The following is a 27,405-nucleotide window of genomic DNA, read 5'->3' as shown; positions in this document are numbered from 1 at the left end:
AGTTTTACTTTTCCAGCTAAATCAATCCTCAGCCCTTTCATCAAAGAATTCAATCAGGATGCCTGACAAGTAGCTTCACAGGTAGCTATATACTCTGCCTCACAAGATGATAGAGCCACCACAGATTCCTTTGTTGAGTTCCAAGAAATGGGTGACCCTTTAAGGAAAAATATGTACCTATTGTACTCTTTTTATCCCATTTGTCCACACACCAATCTACATCCGAATATGCAATAATCTTGAATCCATTATACAACCTTTCCTCTTGGTAGCAGTATCCCAAAGGCATGTGTTCCTTGTAGATATCTAAGAATACATTTAGCTGCATTCATGGGTGACACCCTTAGACTTTGCATGTACCTACTTATCACTCCAACACTGTAACTCAAGTCTGGTATGGTGTTACAGAGGTATTTCAAACTTTCAACAATTTTTCTTGAATCTGTTGGATGTACAACTTCTTCCTCAGGTTCCTTTTCCAGTCTCAATCCTACCTCTGCTGGTGTGTTGGCAACAATACTCTTCTGCATGTCAAACCTCTTCAACACGTTTAGAGCATACCTTGACTGATGCATCACAATTCCACACTCAATCTCAGCAAAAGGAGCCTTTTATTTGGAAAAGAAAGGAATGCATAATTGGATGAAGAATCATTTAGACATTAACTTAAACCTTGTTTTTCTTTCCTTACTAGCATGACTTCCTGATTTGGTGTTACAAAGCTTTCTAGAATCCGTGAGAATCATATACACTTATTTCACTTTATCATTAGTTCATTTTATCATGTCATAATCTTCATTTATGATTACTTTTATTCTAATATGAGACATAATGTTGCAGGTTCTTAAAAGTTACGTGGATGATATTAATAATGGATTTGCTGATAGATTACTAGGTGATTATAACTAGTTCAAGAGGAACAAGTTCAACAGTTTGAAATAGTTATACTTGTTGTAATTTATATTATTATGTTATAACTTATCAAATCAATATGAAATGTGTGTTTTCTTATTTAGAGCACACTCACTTTCTACAAATTTTTAGCAACTTTATTTATTTCTATCATTTTGTTTTGAGATGGTTCGATAAAAGAATCCTAGTGTAGGCATTTTTTTGTTGTTGCAAAAGTTAGAGATCACAAGTGTCAATAATATCCAGCAAAAGAAAAGCATGAGAACCAAAATAGAAAGTAAGCTAATGAAGATAATGAAAAACTTGAGTAAGGCATCTAACTGTATTATTTAAGAGGTGGATTATTCAATCTTATAGGAGAGAAAATGACACAAAAGTTTATGCTTGAATTTTAGAAATGAAAGTATAAATTTAAGTGTCTTATTGGCTATAGAGACAAAAAAATTGAATATTTTATAAAAAAAACCTAAAAATTTATTATTTTAAGATTTTGAGTTAAAAATGATTTTAATATTTTATATAAAGTATTTCTATTTTATTGGTGTTATATATTAGAATCAATTTATTTTTCATAATTAAGATCCATTAGTAATATCAGAATCAATTATTCATCTTGATATCTAATAAATAATTCATTGTTGTCATAAGAAATATAAAAATATAATTAATTAATTATTTTTCTAATAAGTTTGTCTAGAATGCAATATTTACAATAATTTAATTCAAGGTTAAAAAAATTTATATAAGTTAGTCAATTTAATTATTAAAAGATTTTGTAAATCAAGTAAAGGATAATGATATTTTGACAACATTTTTTACAACAGTAAAAGTGATATATTGGATAAAAATATTAATTTATTATTTAAATCTTTTATTAATACTTTGCTTAGAAAAGTAGCTACCTGATACAATTTACTCAATAGAGTGGCGGATTTGTAATGATGGTAGGAGTCAATACAATATATCACAATCTTGCAACACATCTCTTCTACCTATATAGATTAAACAACAAAGGTAATATAGTATGAAAATTCGTATGAGTTATGATCATAAGAAATATTAGGATTCTTGAAACATATTATATTAAGGATTGAGGGTCATTTCTTCCTGCACCTCCCTTTTCCTTCTTGCATTTTATAAAAAGTAGTATTCCCATTTTACCCTTAAAAAAACTTATTAAAAACCTTAATTCTACTTTTGATTCCCCTCTCTCTACTATGACCTTCTTTCCTCCTTTCAGATGATCATTCCGGTGGTCCACCTCAACGCCACCTCTTGCTTGTGGAAACCATTTTCAACATCCACACCATTAAAACCAAACCATCATGATTTTGTAAGATTTAAAGAATCAACGTCGGAATAAAAACTAAAAGGTGAGAGGCATTCAAGTCATGCGACGACCACTGAACTCGCCGCTGAATCAAAGGCGAAGCACATGCTACGCATTTATGGTGAAAGGTGAGCTTGTATGAAGGATATGGTGACTCGCTGATGTACTTGTTCCATTTAGAATGATGCTCATGTTTTACTTATTTTTACATCTCAAACAAAAATATACAACTGCATAAAGAAGGTAACACGTAAAAGAAGAGAAAATGAACTCATACATAAATGAGTTATATTTGCTTGTCACAAAAAGCTAAAAATTTTTAGGTTTAAACTTTCGGACGGTCTTCAAGTTGAAAAATTTCAAGTGGATCATCGTATTTGAAAACGGTGTTAAAATTTGATGACGTGGTGTGTAAAACTAGTAGAATTTTTTATTTAAATTATAAGTGTTTGACGTAGCACAAGACACCTTCTGCTCTTACACTACCGCTTCCACTGTCGATGGCCTTGCTTCTCAGCCAGGCCGTCCTCTCCTTCATCGTCTCCTAGTAACTCTCAATTAGATGTTGTGAATTGATTGAACATTTTTTTGCTAAAGGATAAAAATTGGTAAAGATTGGAAATTGTTTAATTTCTTTTTAATTATTGTGAAATCAGGATTAGTTTTCTGGGTAACTATTCACCGTCGTCTCCTTCATATACGCAAGAGTCTCTGCAAGAATCCAAAAACAATAACACCTTTGTTCACCTTTTCCTTCTTTCTCTCTCCTCTCTCTGGAACAATAATACTTGTCATATTTCCCACCCCATCTGCCAAAACCATTTCTGTTCATCAAAATCTCAACATTGAGTTCTCAAACCACACACACCAGATCCCTCATAACCATTCCACTCATAAATGCAACCAAATAATATATTCTTTCAACTTTTAATCATGTAAAAAAATCAAGCTTCACGGAAAAAAGAAATTGCATAAAGCTTAAACATTTTGTTTGAAAAATAAGTCTAAAATACTCTGATGAATTCATAATAGCCTTCCTTTTCCTCACGAACACCAATCTCCATTTCTCCCCCCTCTGGGACCTTTTCTTCCACGACACCCCCTCCAACCTCTTCAACATCTACATCCACACCGACCCCTCCATCAACATCACGCGCACTCTCTCGCCGCTCTTCGCCAACAAATTCATCCCCTCCAAACGCACACCTTCCACGCCTCCCCTACCCTAATCTCCGCCACATGCCGCCTCCTCGCCACTGCCCTCCTCGACGACCCCGCCAACACCTACTTCGCCCTCCTCTCCTAGCACTGCGTCCCTCTCCACTCCTTCTCCTACACCTACCACTCCCTCCTCGTCTCCCCCACCTTCGACTCCTCCGATCCTGAATCCTCCCGCATCGGCATCCGCCTCAAGTACAAATCTACATCGAAATCCTCTCCAACGCTCCCAGGCTCTGGAAACGCTATGCCTCCCGCGGTCGCTACGCCTTGATGCCCGAAGTCCCCTTCAAAAAGTTCCGAACCGTCTGGCTCCCAGTTATTCGCCCTTACGCCCCGCCACACTCTCCTCGTCGTTAAGGACCGAACCCTCTGGAGGAAATTCAAGGCTTATTTTACTTTTTATGAAAAAAAAGGAAGAAAAATATAAAATAACACGTAATCAAACAATACACGTCAACATATTATTTGTGTACCACATCAACTTCTTTTAACACCGTTAGTGACAACTTAACGGTCAGGACAAAATTGATTCAATTTTACAAATATTTATTGAGACCGTTTCAAATATGAGAACCCATTTTCGAACAAACTTGAGGACCATCAGAGGGTTCAAACAAAATTTTTAATATGAATTTTGTGTTTTGGATTCTATAATTCTAAATATATATTTTAGATTATATAATCTAGAATATATTTTTGTCTTTTGGATTATATAATTTAAAATATACTTTTAGACCTAAAAATGTATTTTAAATTGTACAAATTGATAGACAAATATATATTTTGAATTTGTAAGTCGAGATGTACATTCCCAATCTAGAAGCACTGATATACATATGTTGTTAATAGTTTAAGGTAAATTGAAAATCTCACATTAGATAAAAATCAGAAAGATAAATAGTATATAAATAGAATGACTCATAAATTAATTGTTTTAAGATTGAGTTAGAAGTGGTGTCCTAATCTCTTTTATAAGCTTGTTTGTGTTGTGAATTGTATAATTTGAAATGTGTTTCAAAATCCGATAATATATTCCAAATTGCACCATCAAATTAGGCGATTGTGAATCACAAATAGTAAAACCAACTAGAGAATGAATTCTCAAAAAGTAAAGTTGCACCTTCCTCCATAAATGAGCTTGTATAAAGAGAAACTTGAGACAATGAAGATGACAAAAAAATGGTCACGATAAGAAAATGATATAAAAAAATACATGTGGATTGGTGTTTCAAAATGTAATTAAGAATTAGGATTAGAGTTACTTCCTATATAGCCAAAAGCTTTCATAGACTTGGTAAACCTTATAAGTCGGTTTTGTGGGGTTGAGTTAGACTTAAAGTCCACTTCTTAATATGATATCAGAGTCTGGTTAAAGACTAAACCTAGGGATATTTGTGTGGACATATTATTTCATCCGCTATCGGGACACTATCAGACTACCCATTAAATTGATCTTTTTAAAATTCTTTCAAATCTGAAAATGCATGAAATACCTAATATGAAATGTATAAAATAACACATTCTTGAGTATTCCCAAAGTTATTTACAAAATTAGAAATTCTTTTCAAAATATTCATTCAAAAAAAGTAATTTTGTATTTCAAATTGGGTGTTCCAGAGAAGGTATTTTCAAATCTGAATATTGTTTTCCAAAACACAATATATAAAAATATTTTTCTGAAATGAAACGAGCTGTCGAAAATATTTCCAAATTTAAAAATATTTTCCAAAATATGTAATCTAGAATATAAAAGTATTTTTCAGATTTAGTATTTCAAAATATATTTTTGAATCCTAAAATACGTTCAAGAACACCTAATTTGAAATGCATTTTTTTATACTTACTCAAGTATGTATTTCTTTAGACATTTTTTGAAATATCTTTCTAAACACTTAATCTAAACAATATTTGAAAAAAAGAGTTACAAGGATTTTTTTTGTAATTTTAATGAGGCGTAGTTTGGGGATTACAGATTTTATGAGGGTGCACAAAGAAAAAAAGGATGTAGGAAGAGAAACCCCTAAAATTTGAGCCATAAGCCTCCATCAGATAATATGGGCGGCACTGCATTGGGCTATATATTCTGATCCGGCCCATTGTAGTACTTCTTTATACATTAATATTCTTTATAAGTGTCATATTTCGTTTAGATATGATAGTATTAGCACATTCATTTTGTATTAAAAAATTTCATAAAATGAAATATATAATAAATTTATTGTATGTAATATTATCTTTACTTAGGTAGTATAAAAGAATTTACATTAACATTGCATAAAAGAAATTTATTTGCCTTTTCCGTTTTAAATTTTTTTGTTAAAAGTCTTTATATATATATATTGTGCTCTTTTCAGTGAATATATTTTAGGTGTATCAAGTTTTAGTAGATAAAAGAATTTCAATTCATTAAAAAGACATACTTTAAACATAGAGATATTTTAATAATTTTTATTTTTAATTTAAAATAAATAAATCAGAAACACTCACTTTTCTCGCTTTTTTCACTTATCACATTTCTTTATCTTTTATCTCCATCTTCTCTCTCATCCACACAACCCCCACGACACTGTAATTTATTGCTTCGTTTATTTATTTATCACTTTAAAAATAAAATAATTAATGATATTGATGTTGATTTTTTGTTAAAGAATTGTGTTATATCTTGTTCCTTTTGATTATTATTAAATTTTATTTTTAAATTTTAGAGACCGTAGTTTATCTTGAGGTAGGTTTGATACTTTGCATACTTTTTATTTTAGAAACAGTAATTTGCCAATAATTTAAACTTAAAATCTTAAAATAATAACTTTGCATATTTTTTATTTTACTAGGTAAAACTTTCAACTTATATCTACAATTATTAGCTCATCGTTTATGTTGTTGGTATCTACTTTTAAAAACCACAATTAAACGTTGTTAAATTTTTTTGTCGAAATGATTGTGAAAAAAAACTTAAAGTAAATTATATTATTCAAAAATTATATATTTTTTAATTTATTTGATGATATTATATATTATCCAACTACCATTCTGATTAATGCATAAAGACGATGAGACAAAGTTGAAATCAATTTTTTCGGTACTAATTAATCTGAATTAAACTAAATATTCTTTTATTAACATGATATTTTTGTGACAAGCTGATATCATTAGTTTTTTCCTTTAATTTTTTTACAACTTATTTTATTTCATATTTCATAAATTAAATTAAATATTTTTTATTAACATGATATTTTGGTGACAAGCACATATCATTAGTTTTTTCCTTTTATTTTCTTTACAACACATTTTATTTCACATTCATGTTATTTCCCCTCTTCTATTTTCCTATTGTAACACAATTTCAAAATATTTTTTAACCTTTTTTTCTTGATCAGCAATTTCTTTTTGTGTTTTACTATGGTCTCTTTCCATCTCCATTATTTATAAGATGAATACAGTAATATAACTTCTTTTTCTTCTACATAATTATTCCACACTTATATATATAGATATATATAACCTCTATAAAGATAAACCACTTGTAAAATTTTAAAACAATTTAATAATAATAAGAAAAGAAAAAAATATAACACAATCATTCAATGAAAAATCAACATCATCAATTATTTTATTATTAAAATGATAAACAAATAAATGAACAGAAAAAAATAATAAATTGCGATGTGACGAGTTATTATATGTGGATGAGAAAGAATGATAATAGAGTAAAATAAATTGGACAAATGAAAAATATAAATTAAGATTAGGTGAGTGTTTATAATTTTTCTTTTATTATAAATTAAAAATAGAAAATATTAAAATAATCTTATGTTTGAAGCATGCTTATGTAATTGTCTACTCAAACTTTATACACTTTATTAAAATATACAAATTAAAAAAAAATTATATAACTTAACCAACCATGTATATATATATATATATATATATACACATATATTAGTCTAACAAACTCTAATTTGCAATTCTTCACTGACCTAAATTGAAGCTTGGAAAAAAGTTTCAGCTCAGCACCGCTTCAGTCACAAAATCAACTAACCAACTACGTCATCTTTAATGCGCCAATTGTTCCGCAAATGTTCTGTTCCTCTAATTTCAATTGCTACGAATTCCTATTCCAAAAATAATACAGTCTGACACCTTCAATCACTCGTGCTTGCACCAGCTTAGTGTTGTCACTGTTTTAATTCTTTTATTCAAATGAGTTCTATTTGCTAATTTAATGCACTGTACCAATTGCTTTCACCAAATCAACAACAGTGCTTATTCCTCCATAATTCCTCCACTGTTTGAACAGATCAACCAAATTCTAGTGTGCTTCAATCACTGCTTTAACATTTGCTGTTTCATCAATAAATAAGGCACCAAACAAAATTTTTTTTGGGAGATGGAAAAGAGAAAGAACTAACAAAAATTCAATTTTTTTTCTCCTTTATGGTTACATAGATTTAATTCACTTTGATAGCTAATATCTAGATGTAATTTTTAAGCCATGTGGGTTTTTATTTTTTTTTCTGATGGACCTTGCTGATTTGGGCTTGCTATCAGTTTGCCTTGAGAAATGTCTTTTTGGAGAGGTTAAGCAAAATTAAGAAACTAACAATGGAAATGTTGGATCTAAGCTCTTTTATCGAAAGATAGAATACTAACATTATGCCATGATAGTTTTTGACAAATTTCAGTAACCAATTGACAAAATAAAAAATGTGGAAAAAATTAGATATGCAAAAAACTTTGACCTACCTATAATAAAGAAAAATAAATGAGTTGAAGAAGATCTGTTTCTTAGAAAATTAAAATATAAAGACCAAAATTCTAAAAAAAAAACACTAATCTTCACTTTGTAAAATGATTCAAATTCCAAAGTAGTAATGGTTTATATAATATGAATATTGTATTCATGGTTCATAATATTATGATTCATCCAATAAGTATATTGTATTGTATATGATTGAGTATTTCTCAATCATATTAGTATAGAATTCGTTCCTAGATGAATACATGTCGGATTAAGTCGACGTATACTCAGTCCATCCCTATTCAGCCAATACAACATCAACACTTAATCACCATGGCCCATGGTTAGCAACGATAATTCAAAGGCCAATAAGTATTTTGCAAGATACATACTTGGCTCTATAAGAACAATTAGCGCCCATCGTGGCGTTAACTTGTATTATGTGAAGAAAGAATTTATGGTGTCCATAGGAAGTAGGATAGTTGGAGAAAGAGAGGTTGGACCCTTATAGGTGAAGATGCAATATAAATTAACTAAATTTAAGAAAATAAGTGTCGAAGAGATGGACACCCTAAGGTAGGAGAATGTTAGGCTAAAAAGGGGGATTGAGGCTGAAGAAATGATTGTTAAGGAAAAGGAGAAAGAAACACTTGAAGATAGGTGTGGGCAACAGAGTGGCCGATCGGTTTTTGACGGTGGTACATAAATCAAAATTTCAGATTTTCATGCCACTTTCCTGCACTGAGTTTCAACTTTTCTCCTCCTACTCTCTAAACTTCTTCTCATTCTCTCTACAAATTCTTACCTTTTCCTTCTTCCGATCATCATTCAGGCAACACCTAAATATTCTTGGTGTCAAACTCTCTCTTTTAAGCCGATCAAGTTGCTGTTTTGGAGTTGGTAAGTTAAACCCCTTTGTCCTTTTAGGATTTATGCATTTTTTGTTACATGCAAGCACTGTTCAGCTTGCATGTATTCATCAAACTCTCCCTCTAAATCTATCTTCTGTCTTTGGATCTATGATTGGTTCATTTTCACCAATCAGCAGTTGTTGGAGGTTATAGAAGTTACTGGCAGTGTAGGCAATATTGTGGAAGCATAGAAGTTTTCTGGGTTTCAAGGTAAGGGAAGCTAGTAATTTAATTACGTTTTTTGTGTTTGTGTTTGGAATCTATGTTTGAGCGGTTGCATATATGAACAATTGTATGTTTGATTGAATTGTATGAAATATTTTGTGTTTGAACGAAACATGTGAGGTGGTTGATGGGTTATGCAAGTTTTGTAGAAAATCTAGCGATCGGTATTGAACGATCCGTCTGGTATCAGGTTTAAACAGTATTCAGCTTCGTAGTGATAATTTGGTTAAGTGTGGTATTGGCGTTCGATTTTAAAGGTATTCGTTTTGATCTCGGCAGTTTTAGGGTAGGTATTATCTTTTAATAATAGTCAAAATAGGTTAGCACTCGTTCTTGGTAGTATTCAGTTTGTATTGGTGATCAGTCTCTTAAGAGTTTTACTTTGAGGATCCTTAGTTAATGACCAATATGTCTGGTATTGATATTTAAGTGAATATAGCAGTTGGTCTAGACATAACAATTGAATGTAAACAACGTTCGGTCTAATATAGGTTTTAATTGTTATTGACCGTTCGGTCACATACTGATCTCAGTATTACTCAGTCTTATACTAAGCGCTCGATCTCAATAGTGCTCGGTCTGTATTGGTGTTAGATCTAAATTCTAAGTGTTAGGACTAAGTTGATAGTGTTGAGCCAAAACAAATAGTGATCGGTCTAAGGCAATAGTATTTGGTTGTTTTAGTGTTCGACCCTAAAATCGTGTTCGACTCATGCTTGAGTCTTGTTCTTTAAATGACCGTTGGGTCATGATCTTATGGGTAGTGATTTTCCATCCGGTCTTGTTCATTAAGATTTGTGGATCGTTCTGTTCGGTCGTTCTCAAGGGTGGTGTTCTTTTACTGTTCGTTTGGAATTATATAAATGAAGAAGTATGATGGCATTATGGTATGATGTGAATTGTATTATATGGATATGAATGAGTGTTCCAAGAAGGAATATCTCATAAATGGTATTGGGATTTGTAGAGTATGAATGTTGCTATTTCTAAGCTGGCGTTTATCCTGATATTCTGTGATTACTCATTCTCAAGTAGAGAGGAGTAACTCATGTGTGAGAATGGTAGGAGGTCCTAGTCCATAAGTGTAACTTGGGCGAGGTATAACGAAATAACCCCAGTGACAGCTGTTGAGGGCATCCCAACTACTACACCATTCGGGTGCAAAAACATCGTAGCTACACAATTCATACAGTTCGGACAGTCAAAGTAAAAGTGGTCGGTCATTGCATTAGTTATGTGTTTGGTCATTGTTGAGAATGTGTGTTTGGTTGTTGCATGATTTATGTAATTGGCGTTTACTTACTCTTGTATGTGTTTGAATTATATGTTGTATCGGATTAATTAAATTACTCTAGCTCACCCTACTTTCCTGTCTTGTCTTATGTTTTTCGATTCGGTCGTTTTCTCTATTGCAATGATCATTCTGTGGATGTGAGCAGAAGGTGATGATTGTTCGGTGGAGCAGGCTCTGAAAGATGTTAAACCTGTAGTCTAGTAGGACCGATCGGTCAGCAGCTTTAGTGTTTACACTTTGTAAATCGTTCGTTTTATACCGTGGATTGTATAACCCATCAGTTTGGTCATATGTTTTGTATCTACTTTCTTAAAGTTTTAATTTTATAGTTATTTTGGATAACTGTATTGTTAAAATACTTTAACAACTCATGGATAACTGATCTAATATATTATTAATTATAATAGATCTATAATATAGTTTATACTATATTTTGGGAATGTTACATGTGATAACTGTATTATATACACAACTTGCATAAGTACAAGTGCAAGATGAACAGTTTCGATAAAAATGAATATTTGGTATTTTAGATATTTTTGTAAGTTTAAGTTGTATTTTATGTTAAAAAATCAAACAAATGAATGTGTAATATAGTTGATGATTAAATCTACCCATAAAAACAACACCAAATTAAAAATATACAAAATAATGAGACCAAATAGAAACAATCATTATAACAATAAAATAAAAAAAAATTATCTTAAAAATATAAGATAAATAATATATTTGATTTTAGCATAATAAAAAATAATTACTATCTTCCTACAAAAATTATAATGTTATTTAAGCTGGATTAATAAAATAATGAAAAACGTGTTTATTTTTAATAATATAACTAAAAGTTTTACATAAAAAATATATTTCTTTTATTATATGAAAAATGAAATTTATGAATATTTATGTACATTTAAACCAATATTTACCTCAGAAAAAAAACAGATGGCAGGAAAGCGTTCGAGTTTTAACCCAACCTCACCACCCCTTACCCTCGTCTCGTTTATTACAAGCACAGGCTGAGAAACAGAGGCAATGTGTTTGCATAGCGTCACCACTCATAAATTATTGCACCACCCCTTTGGAATGTTCTCCTTTTTCTATTACTTTTCTTTTTTCTCTTTTTTTTTTTTTTGCATAAACTTTTATTTTTTCCTTCTTTACTGCGACTCGTGTTTCCATGCATATCATCACATGCACTTGCTTGCGAAAATCCTAGCTACCTTGTCATGCATGTGTGCTCTTCTTTTACCATTATCTCCATTGCAACCTTTGAGATTGGTAAATTTTATTATTCATATCCAAGCAAGTGGTACATAGAAAAGAACCTAGTGGCTTGCGTTAATCCAATGGAATCAAACACACCCGAGCAGTGAGATCAATCATGCATTCCCAGGTTATGATGCATATAGGACAAAAACTTATGGGGTCCAAAAAATAATAAACCTATAAGGTGCTGCTGCTGCTGCTGAGTTATCTTATCAACAAGGACAAAAAGTTTCTGAGAAACATGCACATTATTTTTTCTTATTTGGTAAAATCTACGTTTCATGTTCAAACACACTCTTCCCCACCAACTTTTAACTTTCCTCGTTTATACATTCTTAAATGCTGTTCGTTCTTGTATTAGTGAATGTAATTGTCAAGTTGGACAACCTATATAGTTTTTTCTTAACCAACTATAAATATATGTGTAATGGAAACGTGTTTCAACTTTTAAGTACGATAAGATAATATTATTAAAATCAATAATCTAATATTATTTATTTTGAAATGGGTTTTTACAATGTTTCAACGTCATTAACTCCATTAAGTTAATATTATTAGAATTTTTTATTTCAGTTGTCTATTTTAATGTTTAAAGTTTCATTATAAACACTTCAGAAACTTGAAAAAGAAGATATATCTCAAATTATAAATGATATAAAACTATTAGTACACCATAATAAAATAGTATTAATAACGCGTGATGATAATTTAAAGTCTCCATTGAAAATAAAAGAAAATAAATAATAAATTTACAAGAAATGTAATAAAGCAAGAACAAAAATAGGGAAAAGAAAATGAGTGTCCTATAGAGTCTTCAACTTGATCGATTTCAAGAAATACAATTATAACATTGTAATAATTTTGTCTCAACATTCCTCAAATTTACAAAGTGGATTGTTTTTAGAGAAAGTAGCTCATTTAGAACAAAAGTATATATATATATATATATATATATATATATATATATATATATATATATATATATACATAGACACACACACTGTGGAATACAATCCAAGTCCTCAGAGCTAACATGAAATTGATGCTGTGATTGATTTATGAACAACAAAATTTGGTTGTCTCCTTATAATTTCTGATGAAACGAATTTAAATAAATAGTGAGATTCCAACCCATTATCTTTCTTGGAAAATTATTGGCATAAACATAACTGGTTCCAACATGTGTTATCGCCATGAGAATGCCACGAGTTTGGATACCTATTTTTTCTTAATATTTAAATACTTGCAATTTCATTTCAATAATTTATTTCTTTAATTAATATTGCAAGAATAATGTTATGACGTATGCCTCTATCCGTGTCACTTTTACTAAAGTTACATAGTACACGTAACCATTCAAAATATTAAAAACAGCTGCCTTTTGTACGAATACAAGTTTTACGTGTTACCACCTTATAATTAAACACCTTATTAAAATACAAGTTTTTTTTTCTCTTTTTCTTTTTTCTTTCACATTAATGTAAATTTCAATAAAATGAAATAATTTCTAATTGTAAAAATTCGCATGTTTTTAACACCTAAATTAAGTTAAGAAAACTAAAAAACGGACGATTCAACCTTTTCAAACATGGTGACTACCATTTTTTCCTCAAAAGAAGACGACAATTATGATTAATACTTGGTCACGCATTTTCGCTTTGACTACAGTTTTGAGGAATTCTTCGTTACCTTTTTTGTACGACAATTGTGTTTTTAACCTTAAAAATATGTCTTCAAATATTGTATTAACGGCTTAGTTATTAAATAAATAAACAAAAATTATTTCGATCAGTAGTCGTGTATAATTATTAGTTAGCGAGCTTAGTTATTCTGACTTTCATTTTCATATACTAGTTATTAAAAAAGTAAACTAATATATAAATGTATTTGATATTTTTATTTAGTCCTAAGATGCAGTTGTATTATCTAATTCCTTAGATCTAAAAAACAAACCCTTTTGTGTTTCTTTCTTCTCCCTCGGGGCACGTAGAATGTAATAAGGAATGCTAATGCTTATTATCCATTAATTCTCAAAAAATTACAGGCTCAACAACCTATTAGAATCAAAATGATATTATAATTAGACACATCAGTAGTGAAACATGAGTACATATAAAAGAGATCTTAACCAAAAATCTTAAGCTAAAGTGCTCAACGTACATATTCTTTTTAATGAACTCAAAACTATAAGAGAATAAATTTATTTTGAATATATTATTTTCATAAATAAATAAAGCTTATTTTGGGTACATTACTTTAGTTTGCTAAATGATTGATGAATACCAGCATTTCACACTGAATGATTATCTTCCATTGATTTGTCTAAGAAAAAAATTATGTTAACTGCAGTAGTTATACAGAGAGGAAGTTAGAGGATTAGAGAGTTCCAAATATAGAAAAAGGAAAATGAAGGAAAAGCAGATTTATTATGAGTTTGATGATTTTGATACCGAATGGGATGAGAAGCATGTAGGCATCTAGAAAACGGTGTTGTTATAATGGTATGGGTAAAGTAAGGGGGAAAAGAATGAAGATGAAGGGCAGTGAAGTAATTTAACTGTTGAACATTCTCCACCTCTTTATATAAACCTTCCAAACTCCAAAATCACTGTTACTGTATTCCATGTACTTTATACATATCTCTTTATATTATTTTACCTAGGTTTCATCATCAGCTTCACAGACATTTTCTTTTCTTTATTTCTTGTGCATTGGAATGGAAGATCATCAGGGGCAAGAGCAGCAGCAGCAACAGCAAAAGCAGCAACAACAACAGCAACCCAATAGTCCAAACCAACAAGCCTCCGAGAGAACCGAACCCGTGAGGTCAAGATGGACTCCCAAGCCAGAACAAATCCTTATTCTCGAGTCCATCTTCAACAGCGGCATGGTTAACCCACCAAAAGATGAAACCGTCAGAATAAGGAAGCTGCTTGAGAAATTTGGCACCGTCGGTGATGCCAACGTCTTCTACTGGTTCCAAAACCGCCGCTCTCGCTCCCGCCGCCGCCAACGCCAGATTCAGGCCACCCTTAACCAGGGTGGCGGTGCAAGTACCAATCCATTTCAACCCCACCATCAAAACAACCCTGCTCTTGTTGCAAACTTGGGTTTTGGTTGTGCCACTTCCTCTTTCCTTAACCCATCTTATATACCACCTCGTTCTTCTTCTTCTTCTTCCTCCTGCGGTGGTGCTGCTGCTGAAGAAAGCTTCGATGATTTCTTCCCACCGTCTACTCAAATGGGTTTTCCTGGAATTGACCATCATGCCTCGGCTGCATCATCTTCATCAGTTTTGTACCCTCTTGAAGCTTCCAATTTGAACTATCACTCTGGTAATGATCATTAGCAGCTTTCAGTGCGTGTGTTGTTCATTCTCCTCCGATTGATTTCTTTCATTTTTTTTATTAGATCGGGTGAAAATGCATTAAGAGAAATTAAAAGGGTCTTTATCCAAACGTGTGATTTTTATTTTATGTTGGGTTTGTATTGTGTTTTTGAGTTGAGGATAAAAAAATAAACAAAAGTTCGTTTCTTTTTTTTTTTTCTCTTCTTTCGTTATTTTGTGCAAAGTTTTCTCGGCATAAGTCCTCAACAGAGAGGTCCTGTCACGACAAAGCCACTTTTTAAGCAAGGTTTAGGCAAAAAACAAAAAATCGAAGCTAGATTCTAAGCTTTTATTCCAGTGTTTTATTAGTTTATTGCATTTTTCGTATGTAAAAAACTCTTCTTTTTTTCCCTGATTAGGTTTTGTGGGGGGACCATTAAAGAAAGTGGTCATCTTTATCATGATTTGACAGTTCCTTCGATTGAATTGCATGAAAATTGTACGTCCCGGAAAATGATGAGGTCGCTTTCGTGTTGCAGTTTCTGTTCCTCCCTTTTTCTTTCTTCGTCCCTTTTCCCCTGGGTTTCTTTCCAAACCCTAGACATTTCAATTTGCCTTCCTCAAACTTGGTTAAATCAATGACGTTCTTCATGTTCTTTATTACACGACATACCTTTCATTAAATTTTCTGTTGCTAAAGAAACATCATGGCTAATGTATGAGTAACGTTCATTTGTTTTTTTGTCGCGCTCACTATTCCTTATGTTATTAATTAATTTCTTTAATATGTTACATTCTGCATACAGTAATTCATACAAGAGTACATTTTTTTATCTATCTATGTAGCTACTGTATCGTTGTTCACTACAGCTCTTGTTTTTCTTTCTTTCTTTCTAACTGCACAAAGTAATTATCAATTTTATGCATTTTACGAATTGGCATTACGATTTATAATTTCTTTTAGGAATTGGCACAAAGTAATATTTTGTTTTATGGCTTTTGGGATATAGGATTTGGGGGAATTTCAGGACTCATCACAGTGTTCATCAATGGGGTTCCAACAGAAGTTCCAAGGGGGCCAATGGACATCAAAACAGCTTTTGGTGAAGATGTAATGTTAGTTCATTCCTCTGGAATTTCAGTTCCCACCAATGAGTTCGGTTTCTTGATGCAGGGCTTGCAGCATGGTGAAAGCTACTTTGTGGTTAGAACTGTTATTTAACATATATCTCCAACTTGGCTATTCTTTCTCACTCACAACTTCTTTCTCTCTACAACTATAATCATATGTCTTGTGATTAAGATTGTTGAATTTTGGTTACAGGTTTCAAAGCAAACACAAGTATGAATAGATGAAGTTAATTGCATGGCAGCAATGGAAGCTTCTGTTAGATGTTTCTGCTATAAATTGTGTCTTCCTTGTTTGGTTTTTTTCTTTTTCTTTTTACCATTTTCGTAATACTTTATATGTGGTTCAAATATTAGAGATCTACTATGTGATTAGAGAAGTCCATATGTATATCTACTTGACAATTATATATACTTTCTTTTCCTGGTTTTAGAGCAAACAGAAATAGTTTTCTATAATTTTATATATTGTTGAAAACAAGCTTTGTGATGTATGTTCTGTCTATTGTTCGTCCAGTTCTTTAGAGCGCATAGATGATTAATGTTGTGAATTTTTAAAAAATAAAAGTTGTTTCAGTTAGTGAAATGGATCACTCAAGACAATTTTTTATATTTCTTTTAACTCTTTACAATAAAATTCACACTATTTTTTTTCTTTAACATAAACTCCTTTAGAACTTGAGTGAATGATAAGAATAAAACCGATATTGATATTTCTTATAGAATTAATGTTTAACAATGGTATATTGGTTGTCTTAATTCGATTAGAATAAAATTATTCTTCACTTATATACTATATAAATTTTAGTTATACATTACTAAAAAAAAGTCATTAATTTGTAAGGGAATGCTGTAGCGACATTAAATTCATTATAAGGCCATAGGAAATTTTGTGACAAAATTGTGAAGCTTGTAATGAGCATTGCCAAATAAATATTTGCCATGAAATTATCTTGTTTCTACCAACTCTCAAAATAAATTCGTTATAGAATGGAAGTGTGTTAGGGACAAAAACTTGTGAGAGAAACAATCCATCAGAACAAAAAAATAATATTAAACCGAAAATTTGCCACAAAATGGTTGAAACAAAATTAGTAATCTTTTTTCTTCAAGCATCAAGTGAACATTGGCGATAATATGTATGGGTCTGTAATTTTATTTTTAAACAGGTCTCTCCAAATGACCTAACACACATTAAAGTGAGAGGATGGTTAAGCATTCATGATTTCTCTTAAGCAATGTGATTCAAAGCGGAAAATAAGAAGCGATTAAACGATAAGATTTTCATCTTGTATTGTTTAATTTTAATTTATGGGAAGGATTCCAAAAGTTATCAAATTTAGAATATTGTTTTCCTATTGTTTGTTTAAGGTAAATTAACTTTTAATTTTTAATATAATATGATCCATTTAAAATTATGTAAGAATAATTTGCTATCTATTTGTGGATTTTTATTTGATTTAGAAAAATATATTAATACAGGTTTATAGAAAATATTAATTAGTATGTTAATAAATTTTATGCAATATTTAACTTTAGAATGTGATGTTGATATTTATTGTTAGTTTGAATATATTACTTATATTATGTAATATTTCAAAGACAACGAAAAAGAAAATATATCCTTAGTTTATATAAATAAGGCTTTATAAAAGAGAATATGATCAACAGATGAAGAGGAGCATAAGGATTGTATTCAAGCAAACTTTGATTGAGTTGATTTGATACTTCCAACCATATGGATTTGATGTGCTGAGTAGCTAATCTTGTAGTTAATCTTGTGTTGTGTTATAACTCTTAGATTTATGTTATGTTGCTGAGTATGTAATGCTTGATACTGATATTTCATGTGCTAAAAATGTTCTTAAAGGATTTTAGTTGATTGTTGAAATGTTTATAGCTTGATTGGAAATACAAGTTTAAACATTTTAATATATTAAAATTTTTTAATAAGTTAAAATCTTGATATTTTTGTTGAAAATCAATTCCATTTGTTTCAACTTATTGAATTGTGAGTCCATCAATAAAAACCACTAAAAAATTATTTTAAATTATTTTAATATATTGAATTGAATATCAATTGATTAAATTTTTTTTAGTAACTCATTTTACACTGTTAAAACAGATTTCAACCTGTTGATTTTATCAGTTCAACAAAATTGGTTTCTATCTTTTGACATCTATAAGAAAATTTGAATAATTCTTTTTAGATATGTTTTTTTTTTTTATATTTGAAAAGTAAAATATCTTTCTCTAAGCTCTTTAACTACCATAAAATATATAACTAAAGATGTTTCTATCATCAATGGTTTAAATCATTGTTCTATAAAGAAACAATCTGAGTTTATAAAATTATGTTTAATGACAATTAATTATCATATATTCAAATACGTTTGAATTGTTTCCTTAATCATAATAGAACGCTTGGAAAAATCAAATTAAATCTTTTATTTTTTCAAGTGTCTAATCCAATAAAGATGAAAATATTGATGTTCACTCAATGATTAGGCATGATCAATGATTAACAAATGCAAAGCGTCAATGGTCATCTTTCAGAACCTATATAATGAGGTCATGAAGATGAAGAACATACAAGTTAAATACACAAATATTTTGAATTTTTTGAAATCATAGTGTTAATTGTGGGTAAGCAATAGACTTTGTAATTCCCCCCTCTATGAATTTTAACCCTTGAGATTTATAACTATGATTTGTTTGAAAGCATTTCTATTTGTTGTTAGTTTTTAATTTTAGAAAAAAATTAAAAAGGTTTAAACTACGAGTTATTAGTGGAATCATGAGAATTAGGAGTATTTGTGTATGTGTTTCTAAGTTGGTTTATGTACTTAGTTTCTCATATTTTTTTAATAGTGAAACCTCTTAACTAGTTTGCTTAAGGCATAATAAGACATGGACCATAAGTATATGTCAACTTGTATAAAAATTTGTTGTGTTAGTTTTCTGTTTGCTTCTAGACTTTTATATAAAGAGTTTAGGCTATAGTTAACCCTTCTTCTAGAAGCAGTTGTGCCAACAAAAAATTACAAGTTATGAAAACGAAATTAAAATGAAGGAACCTAAAACAAGAAAATTAAAATTATTAGAAAGAAAATTAAAATTTCTATGACAAATTTTGAAGTTGAATGTTTTTTGTGACCAACATTTTCTATGGCTAAATATATTGCTAATGCTTTGGTACAACAATTCAATTTTAGAAATCACAATTCTCTCTAAACATTTCACTCTTCTTTTGGTTTAGTTCTCAAATTTTAAGCTCCTTTTATGAGATTATTCAACTTCGAGTTGGTATGTTTTATCAATTTGTAAAGAGAACTCTTGCATATAAAGGAAACATGGTACCATATCTAAGAGCAATAAAAGCCAAGAAAATAAAACTAGAAAAGCTCAAATAGAAAGAGTAAAATCCAAGAAAATAATTATAAAGCAATACTTCAAAGGATTTCAATAAACACAAATAAGAAATTAAATGTCCACTAAGCAATAATAATTAATAGTTGAGACACAAATCATTCCACTTTAGAGCCTAATAGCTCAAGTGCTACAATTCGAATGTGATTTAACTCTCTTTGCATACTCATGATACAAATGATGTATCATATAAAAATCTCCTACTAAACAATTATCTCACTAGGAATCAAACTCTTTAATTATGACTCGATCCATCTAGCCTATGCCACGTGGATAAATGTGCAACCTTCAACAATTACTTTCTGAACATCCTAGGAATCAAAGTGATGACTTTGATTCTAATACTAATTATTGAATCATTTACTAAACGTTATAGTTGATAGTCAAGGTGTAACTCTTCTACTTAAAAATTATAGTAGTTTCAAGGCCACGACTCATTGTAACTTGATCCACCTAACCTATTTCATGTGACGGTTAATGCATCTACAACAAAATTTACTCAAAAATTATGACCTAAAATAATTTTTATTTTTATTTCAAATTTAATTTGATTTAATTCTAAGATGTTGTTCAATAATTGTGAAAAAAAAGACTCAAAAATTGTGAACTAGAATTAGTGTAATTTATATTTCAAATTTAATTTGATTAAACTCTAAAGTGACTATTGGACACAAATTTAAACCAAAGGACAAGTGTAAAATCTTGCATCAAAATTGTATAATTGTTTCCATTAGTTGCTTTTAATATTTGAATCAAATGCACTTGAACGTTTTTTTTATTTCTCTTGTAGTTGCTTCTTCTTTCTTTGCTTTTATGAACTAAATTCCCTTTATGATATAATTCTTTTTTCAAAATAGATTTTTAGATTCATTTGAATATGAAGCAACATAAAAAAAAATTAGGAATAAAAATTTGTGACTGTGGAACAAAATCAATAAAAAATAAATAGAAACTTAATTCTAAGAATTTTATAATGATCTACTAGAAAATATGAACAGAAACAAAATGAAATTCAATTAAGATGCTCTCAATTTTCTTCATAACAACAATTAAATTGAAGAAAAAATTAAAACAATTTTGAATACCTAGAGGACTTTACAAGATCTTACAAAAAAGAAGTTTTTGTAAATTATGATGATTATTGACTTACACAATAAAACACTAGAGAGAGTGAATACTATTTTTTAAAACTTTTCCCAAGAAATGTCTTTTGAGTTTTCAAAAAATTACTAAGTAAAAGAAATACTCTTCAGACGATGTTAAGGAAATCTTAATAAATGCTTTTAAAGAAGAAAAACAAAAAAAACACAATTTGTATATTGGTTCATTCAAATTTGAGTATAGTCTCATCCTCTTTTAAGAATTCTTAAAGGGTTACATTAATCTTTCCAGATTACACCGTTTTGTCTTTCTAGGATCTGATCAAGTATTCTCACCACTGCTGGTTAACAAGTATTATTACCACTCTTAGTCCTCTAGTCAACACGACTAGTTCGAGTTTAACCACTCTTGGATCTATCCTTAGACAACACGTCTAGACCAAGTTTACCCCCTCTTGGTTGAGTATTATCTACAACTTTTGGCATCCGACTATAACTCACTGCTGATTGAGTATTATCTGTTACTCTTGGCATTCGAGTATAACCCACTTCTGGTTGACATAATCAATCCTAACTGCTCCCAAGTGTTTCTCTCCAGAATTTATAACAAATCCTTGATAAGATTCTTACAAGATATAGATTAAAAGCTCTCAATGAAAGAATATATTTTCAGTATAATACAATTTAAAATCTTGTTTAGTTACAGACTTGGGCAACTCTTTTAGAGAGAATATGTGTATTGAAGTGCAGTCTAATAACTGGTGAGGTTGTTCCTTTGGACTAAAGAGCATTAGACAATGTAAACTTGATGAGCAACAGAGTGTAGTTCAACCATATTTCTTGTACTTGCTCTTTTTCTCCTTTTTTCTCCTCTTCGATGAAGTTGTCCCTTTTTTTTTATTGAAAGAGCATCAGATGATATAATCTTTGAGATGATCGTTACACAAAAAGTTGAATTTAGGATAGCTTGTAGCCTTTAGATGTGAAATCTGACTTCGGTCTACATTGTATGGTTCAGAGCTTTTCCTCATAGCCTTAAGCAAAATTGAGCTTGTATGATGTGATTGAGCATAAGGATTCAAGGGAAACATTTTCAGAATTTTCTTCTTCTCTTACAACATCTTTTTCTTGGGTGTCATGATTATGATCATATATTTTTACTTTATTGATCTACACGAATACCAAGAACAAAATATACCACCATCGAAGTATTTTTTTGTACGTGCATTAAATGTTTTGAATGTTGATAAGCATTATGCAATATAGCGTGTTCAAGACATTTTATTTGTCATTTCATTATAAATGCATCGTTTGGTAAGACAAATGTGTATTCATCAAATGATATAAATATAAGATGTCTTCTCAAAGGCTAAAGAGTTTTACGATCACTTATCAGATGATGTTTTCTCTAAAAAGATTTGCTTGATATAACACTGTATTTGAATGAAAATTTCTTTTAATCCTAAATGTTATGTGAGAGATAAACTTATGTTTTTAGAAAAAAGCTAGGTTGTTTTGTTCATATATTAAATTATTCAATGAGAGATACTATCTTTTAAATGCTAGTTATGATTTTCTGAATCATTTAAACAATTTTGTCTAGAAAACATTATTTATAAACTTTGCTCTAAACATTTATGAAAATGTTTCTTCATTAGACGCTACTGTTTTAAATTTTCATATAGCAATATTTCCTTTAATGATTTTTGTTAAACTTTAAAACTTGAGTTGCTTAGACGATTTATTCTCTAGGCAATTTTATCTGAATAATTATTTTTGGATATTATGACAACTTGAACTGCCACAAATTTATGTGTACAGTAGTTTCAAAAATCGTCATTGATTTTACAGTTAGAAATTATAATATATCGGTTTTCAAAAACTACCATAACAACCAACCCTTAATCCAGTATGAAAAGAGAGTTCTTTTAGATGTAATAACAACATTTAAAGTTGTCATAATATATTTGTTGGAAAATAATTTTAATGTAAATAACGATGTTACACATTATTCAAAAACTTGTATAAGAATCTTAAAACTTTCAAGAAAAAATTAATTGATATATTAATTCATGTTACACATGGCCAATTCATATGGAACACAACAATTACAATAAGACATCCTTAACTATGGAGGAGACCATGATCAAATCTGTAAAAAACAAAAGAAACATAAGATAGGGATTCAATTTGTTCGGAGGAGACAATATAATATAACAAGTCCTTTAAATAAGTTTTATGGTAAGAAATATTGAGTGATGAAAGTGAATAAGCATTATTCACCTAGCATGCTTAATTGTGAAAATAAAAGACCTCAAGGTGATAAGTTTTCTTTATCGAGTGTAATAAAAGTACTAGATAGCTATAGGACTTCGTCTATCATCTATTGTCTATCATTTAACAAATGTTTTTTAGCATTAAAGAAAATCAATTGAAGCTGAATTGATATACCATGAAAACACTAGGATAAAATCAATTTTCAACGGATAATTTATCTTTTCATTAAATCCTTCAACGACTCTTAAAATAATTTAGGAAAAAAATAATTATATTTGATTATGTTCAATATAATGTTAATATTATATCTACATAATTTGTTTGGAAATTTTCTTTTAGTAGATACAATATAACATTGCAGAAGAAGTAAATTAAATAATTTCATAATATAAAGATGGAAGATAAAGATTAAAAGCTTTATGGGAAAACTAATATGATCAAATATTTCCATACGTAAAAGTGACTATTATATTCTTAGAAGGCACAAATAGAGAACACATTGAATATTAAAATACAAACATAACAAGAATAAGAACAACTTATAACTCAAGTAAATCTTAGTATCTTTTGAGATGGAGAGAAAACCTTGTAATACTTCACTTTGTGAAACCCTTCCCTTGTGAGCTTAAACTATCTTATTTAGGATAGCATTTCTCTCGTTATTTAGAATTCTTAATCGTAACGAGGATGAAGAAGTGTTTGCATGGACTATTCTAGGGGTAGTCATTTTACTTTGTTGGACAAGCCAAGATAGTCTATTTAAATTTTCTATAGAATAATTGACCCAATTTCAAGGCAATGAAAATTACCTTTATAAGAGAATTCTTAATTTTAGCATTAAATTCTCAACCAAGTATTAGTATTTCACCTTTTTCACGATTGAGTGTCAAACATTTTAGTTGAAAAATCACTTCATATTTAGTTTTTGAATTTTACAATTGTGTTTGTTAGTTCTTAATAATTCATTTTTGGACATGTAGATTGTAGCTGAATGTATAAAATTCTTGAGCCATAAAGGAGACTTAGACAAGAGTTCATTACTAGAGTAAAAAAGTTTGTACCAATGGAAAGTAGTTTTATTTTAGATGGAGGGATAAGGTGTTCGTGCATCAATTACAAGTGTTAGAAAATCCATAAACCACCATATGTGATGACTTATTTGTTACAATTTGGATTTATCCCAAACTACAACGTTTAAGTTAATTATGGAGAAGATGAATCAAATGTTTAGAACTTCGGTTATGCATCTAGTAGATATGAAAACATAAACGGTGGGGGATAAGTTTTGCTTTAGTGATTGAAATGATGTATGATACCTATATGTAGACATGTGATTTGTCGCATGTTGACGAATGTAAAAGGAATAAAAATTTGTATTAAGAGTCCCCCTTATGTTGAACCCCAAAGATTTTATGAAATGTTAATCCTTGCAAATGAGCCTAAAGGAGCAACCAAGTCAATATTATCAATATCCATAAGACTTCTAACAGCTAAAACCAATTAGCATGCTACTAAAATTATGCTTATTGATGTCGCTTCAAAAGATAATTGCATACGTAAGAACTACTATGAAGCAAAAGAGGTAGTATCAAGTCTAAAATTAGGCTCAAAAGATTTATTGTTGTGAAAAATGATGCATGTTGTATTACAAGGTTGATGACCTACTAACATAATGCAAGTTTTGTCATCGTCCATTTACCTTGTAAGATATAGGTATTTACTCGTAGGGATGAAACTAGACAACATGAAAGTGTACCAATTAAAAGAATATTCTACTTGTCAACATCTCAAGATTACAACGACGATATGCCTTTATGAAAATTACTTCACAATTGAAATGACATTATGAGAATAAAAGATATGATGGTTTTCTTACAACATCCATTTGAAGGAAAAACATAGAAACATTTTGACAATTTGTGTCCAAATTTTGATGTTAACCCACAACATGTAATGCTTAGTTTATGTTTAGATGGTTTACGTTCATCCCCTTACTCTAGTTGGCTTGTATTTGTTATTCTTTATAATCTACGACCTGATATGTGTATGACTAAACCTTTCTTGTTTCTAACATGTGTCATACCCAGTCTAACAAACCTAACCAAAACTATATATGTGTACTTACAAATGCTCATTGATGATCTCAAAGGACTATGGAATGAAGGTGATATGAGATATGATATTTCCACAAAAAGAAAAGTTTGAAATATGAGCTTGTTTGATGTGGACAATAAATGATATTCCTATTTATGTCATGTTGTCTAAATGGGGGCATAAAAGGGAGATTAGCATGTCCCCCTTGTATGGACGACAGAAAATATTTCACATTAGGGCATGAGGTAAAACGACTTGGTTAGATTTTCATATGAGATTTTTGTTAAAGATTACCCTTTTATGAAAAATCGATGAAGATTTATGAAGAACAAAGTTGAGTTGGATGATCCACCTTGTTGAATGGGGATCATGTATGAAAATTTGTTCATGACTCCAAATCACATTAGGACACAACTTTAGGGTCCATACCATCCTTATGAGGCGATCCCTAAAGATGTTCAACTTAAATGGTGGACACACTTTAAGGAAACATAACCTTATATTATACATCAATTATATAATTATTACTTGTTATTTTTTTATTTTTGCAGTTTCATGTTACTTGGGAACCTCAACATGAGCAACAAATTAAAAAGGTTTATCAGTCAAAAGTAAGAAAGCGCCTCTGTGATATGCTCACGAAAGTTAGGAGCAAGGCGACCAATGCTATTTGGATAGGGGAATAAGCTAGAATGAAGTTGCTCAACTATTAGGACAATGATAAGTTTAAAGGAAAATACTTTCAAAATAAAATAAGCAGATCTTCATCATGAGGTGCAACACTACACTCTACGAATCACAAATCCCATGTATTTCATTGGGGCTAGTAAGTTTTATTTAGAACATTTTCAAATTTTCTTGCATAGTTGAAATTTACGTATTCATAAATATAATCATACTAATTGCATAACATTTGTCAGGAGCGAAAACATGATCGTCCTATGGTACTAAATGAGTTATTTCTTGCCATTCATAAGAAGAAGGACGTTTCTTAGGTACATACATTGCATATGAAATCTATGTATGTTATGCATTTCAATACTTAACTTATTTTTAATTTTCCTATACAATTCAAACACTTTTGAAATATTAATTGAATAGGAAACATATCAGTAACAATTGTAGGATAAAGAATCTGATAGTTTTGTAAAATCTACAACAACAATAAGGATTGAAGGCTAGGAAGATGTCAGAGGGAAGACTATAGGTGATGTTTATTACACTAGGGACTTACTTGGATGCCAAAATTCACCACGATTTGACATGCCTCACTTAACCTTCAACATTATCCTACGAAAATTCTTCCAGCATAGGAATTACTTGAGGTAAAAAGGCTTGAGGAAGAAGTAAGAAGTTGATCAAAAGATCATAAAGCATATGTTGTTGTGAGAGAATTGTTGGAGTTGATGACAAAGATGTTGTAATCGATAAGAGAGTTGCTACAACTATTGAGAGAATTAGTGCAACATTAGAGGGTCTGACTAAAACAAATAAGAAATACACTATGATGGAAGAAGAAATGAAGTTGATCAAAAGGTAATTAGCCTTATTGTTGGAATAACAGAGTACATCCAAATTATGATTAATATTGGGATGATTAACCCCTTCATTGAACAACATTTCCGTTGCAAATGTTGAAGTTCATCACAATTTGAAGTACTTGTTGGATTGTAGCTATATTATAAGTGTTTTTAATTTAATCAAATACTTATAAGTATATTTATTTTTGTATTAAATTTTAGTATTTGACCTATGTTACACCTTTGTCCTTATTCAATTTTTATATAACCTCTTATTCAACTTGTGTTGCTTAATTGTAGGGTGTACACTACTTTTAAGCTTTACATATTATAGGTACTTTTTTTTTCTAGTGGACTTTTTATAACGTTGTGCGACTATGACTTCAACTTTCTCTGTATTAGTTTCAATTTTAATTAATAAGCTTATTTCTATAATGAATTTTGAATCAAATTACGACTTGTAACTTTTTATAATTTGATGCATTATTCACAACTACCAAATGTTTTTAAAAACGTTTAAGTTTTAATTTGATACCTTAACTACGACTCAAGCAAGCATGAATATAGAAATGATTTTTGGATGGATTAAACGAGATACTATTGAATTATATGAATTGATTCATCACTTGATT

At 30.1% G+C, this 27,405-nt stretch overlaps 1 protein-coding gene and 2 pseudogenes across 1 annotated transcript; all 3 read left to right on the top strand.

Annotated features, from left to right (window-relative positions):
- The first annotated feature begins 2,742 nt into the window (after positions 1 to 2,742).
- Positions 2,743 to 3,890, top strand: LOC124830449 (glycosyltransferase BC10-like; annotated as a pseudogene).
- Positions 3,891 to 14,528: 10,638 nt separating this feature from the next.
- LOC124832422 (WUSCHEL-related homeobox 11-like) lies at positions 14,529 to 16,786 on the top strand. Its single transcript, XM_047306626.2, has 3 exons — positions 14,529 to 15,232; positions 16,236 to 16,429; positions 16,550 to 16,786. Exons 1-3 carry the CDS (start codon positions 14,614 to 14,616, stop codon positions 16,571 to 16,573), a joined length of 837 nt encoding a protein of 278 aa, XP_047162582.1. The 5' UTR covers positions 14,529 to 14,613; the 3' UTR covers positions 16,574 to 16,786.
- An 8,510-nt stretch (positions 16,787 to 25,296) lies between these two features.
- On the top strand, positions 25,297 to 26,835 carry LOC148200229 (uncharacterized; annotated as a pseudogene).
- The last annotated feature ends 570 nt before the right edge of the window (positions 26,836 to 27,405 follow it).

The sequence above is a fragment of the Vigna umbellata genome, chromosome 4, assembly GCF_029865625.1.
Source record: "Vigna umbellata cultivar VRB3 chromosome 4, Vumbellata_1.0, whole genome shotgun sequence".
Classification (NCBI taxonomy): domain Eukaryota; kingdom Viridiplantae; phylum Streptophyta; class Magnoliopsida; order Fabales; family Fabaceae; genus Vigna; species Vigna umbellata.
Note: the sequence above shows the minus strand (reverse complement) of the source record. Positions and strands in the feature narration are given on the sequence as shown.

Coding starts and splice junctions, on each gene's coding strand:
- LOC124832422 (XM_047306626.2), top strand. CDS start 14,614: ATGGAAGATCATCAGGGGCAAGAGCAGCAGCAGCAACAGCAAAAGCAG. Junction 15,233..16,235: donor CAATTTGAACTATCACTCTG/GTAATGATCATT, acceptor TTTGGGATATAG/GATTTGGGGGAATTTCAGGA. Junction 16,430..16,549: donor ATGGTGAAAGCTACTTTGTG/GTTAGAACTGTT, acceptor TTTTGGTTACAG/GTTTCAAAGCAAACACAAGT.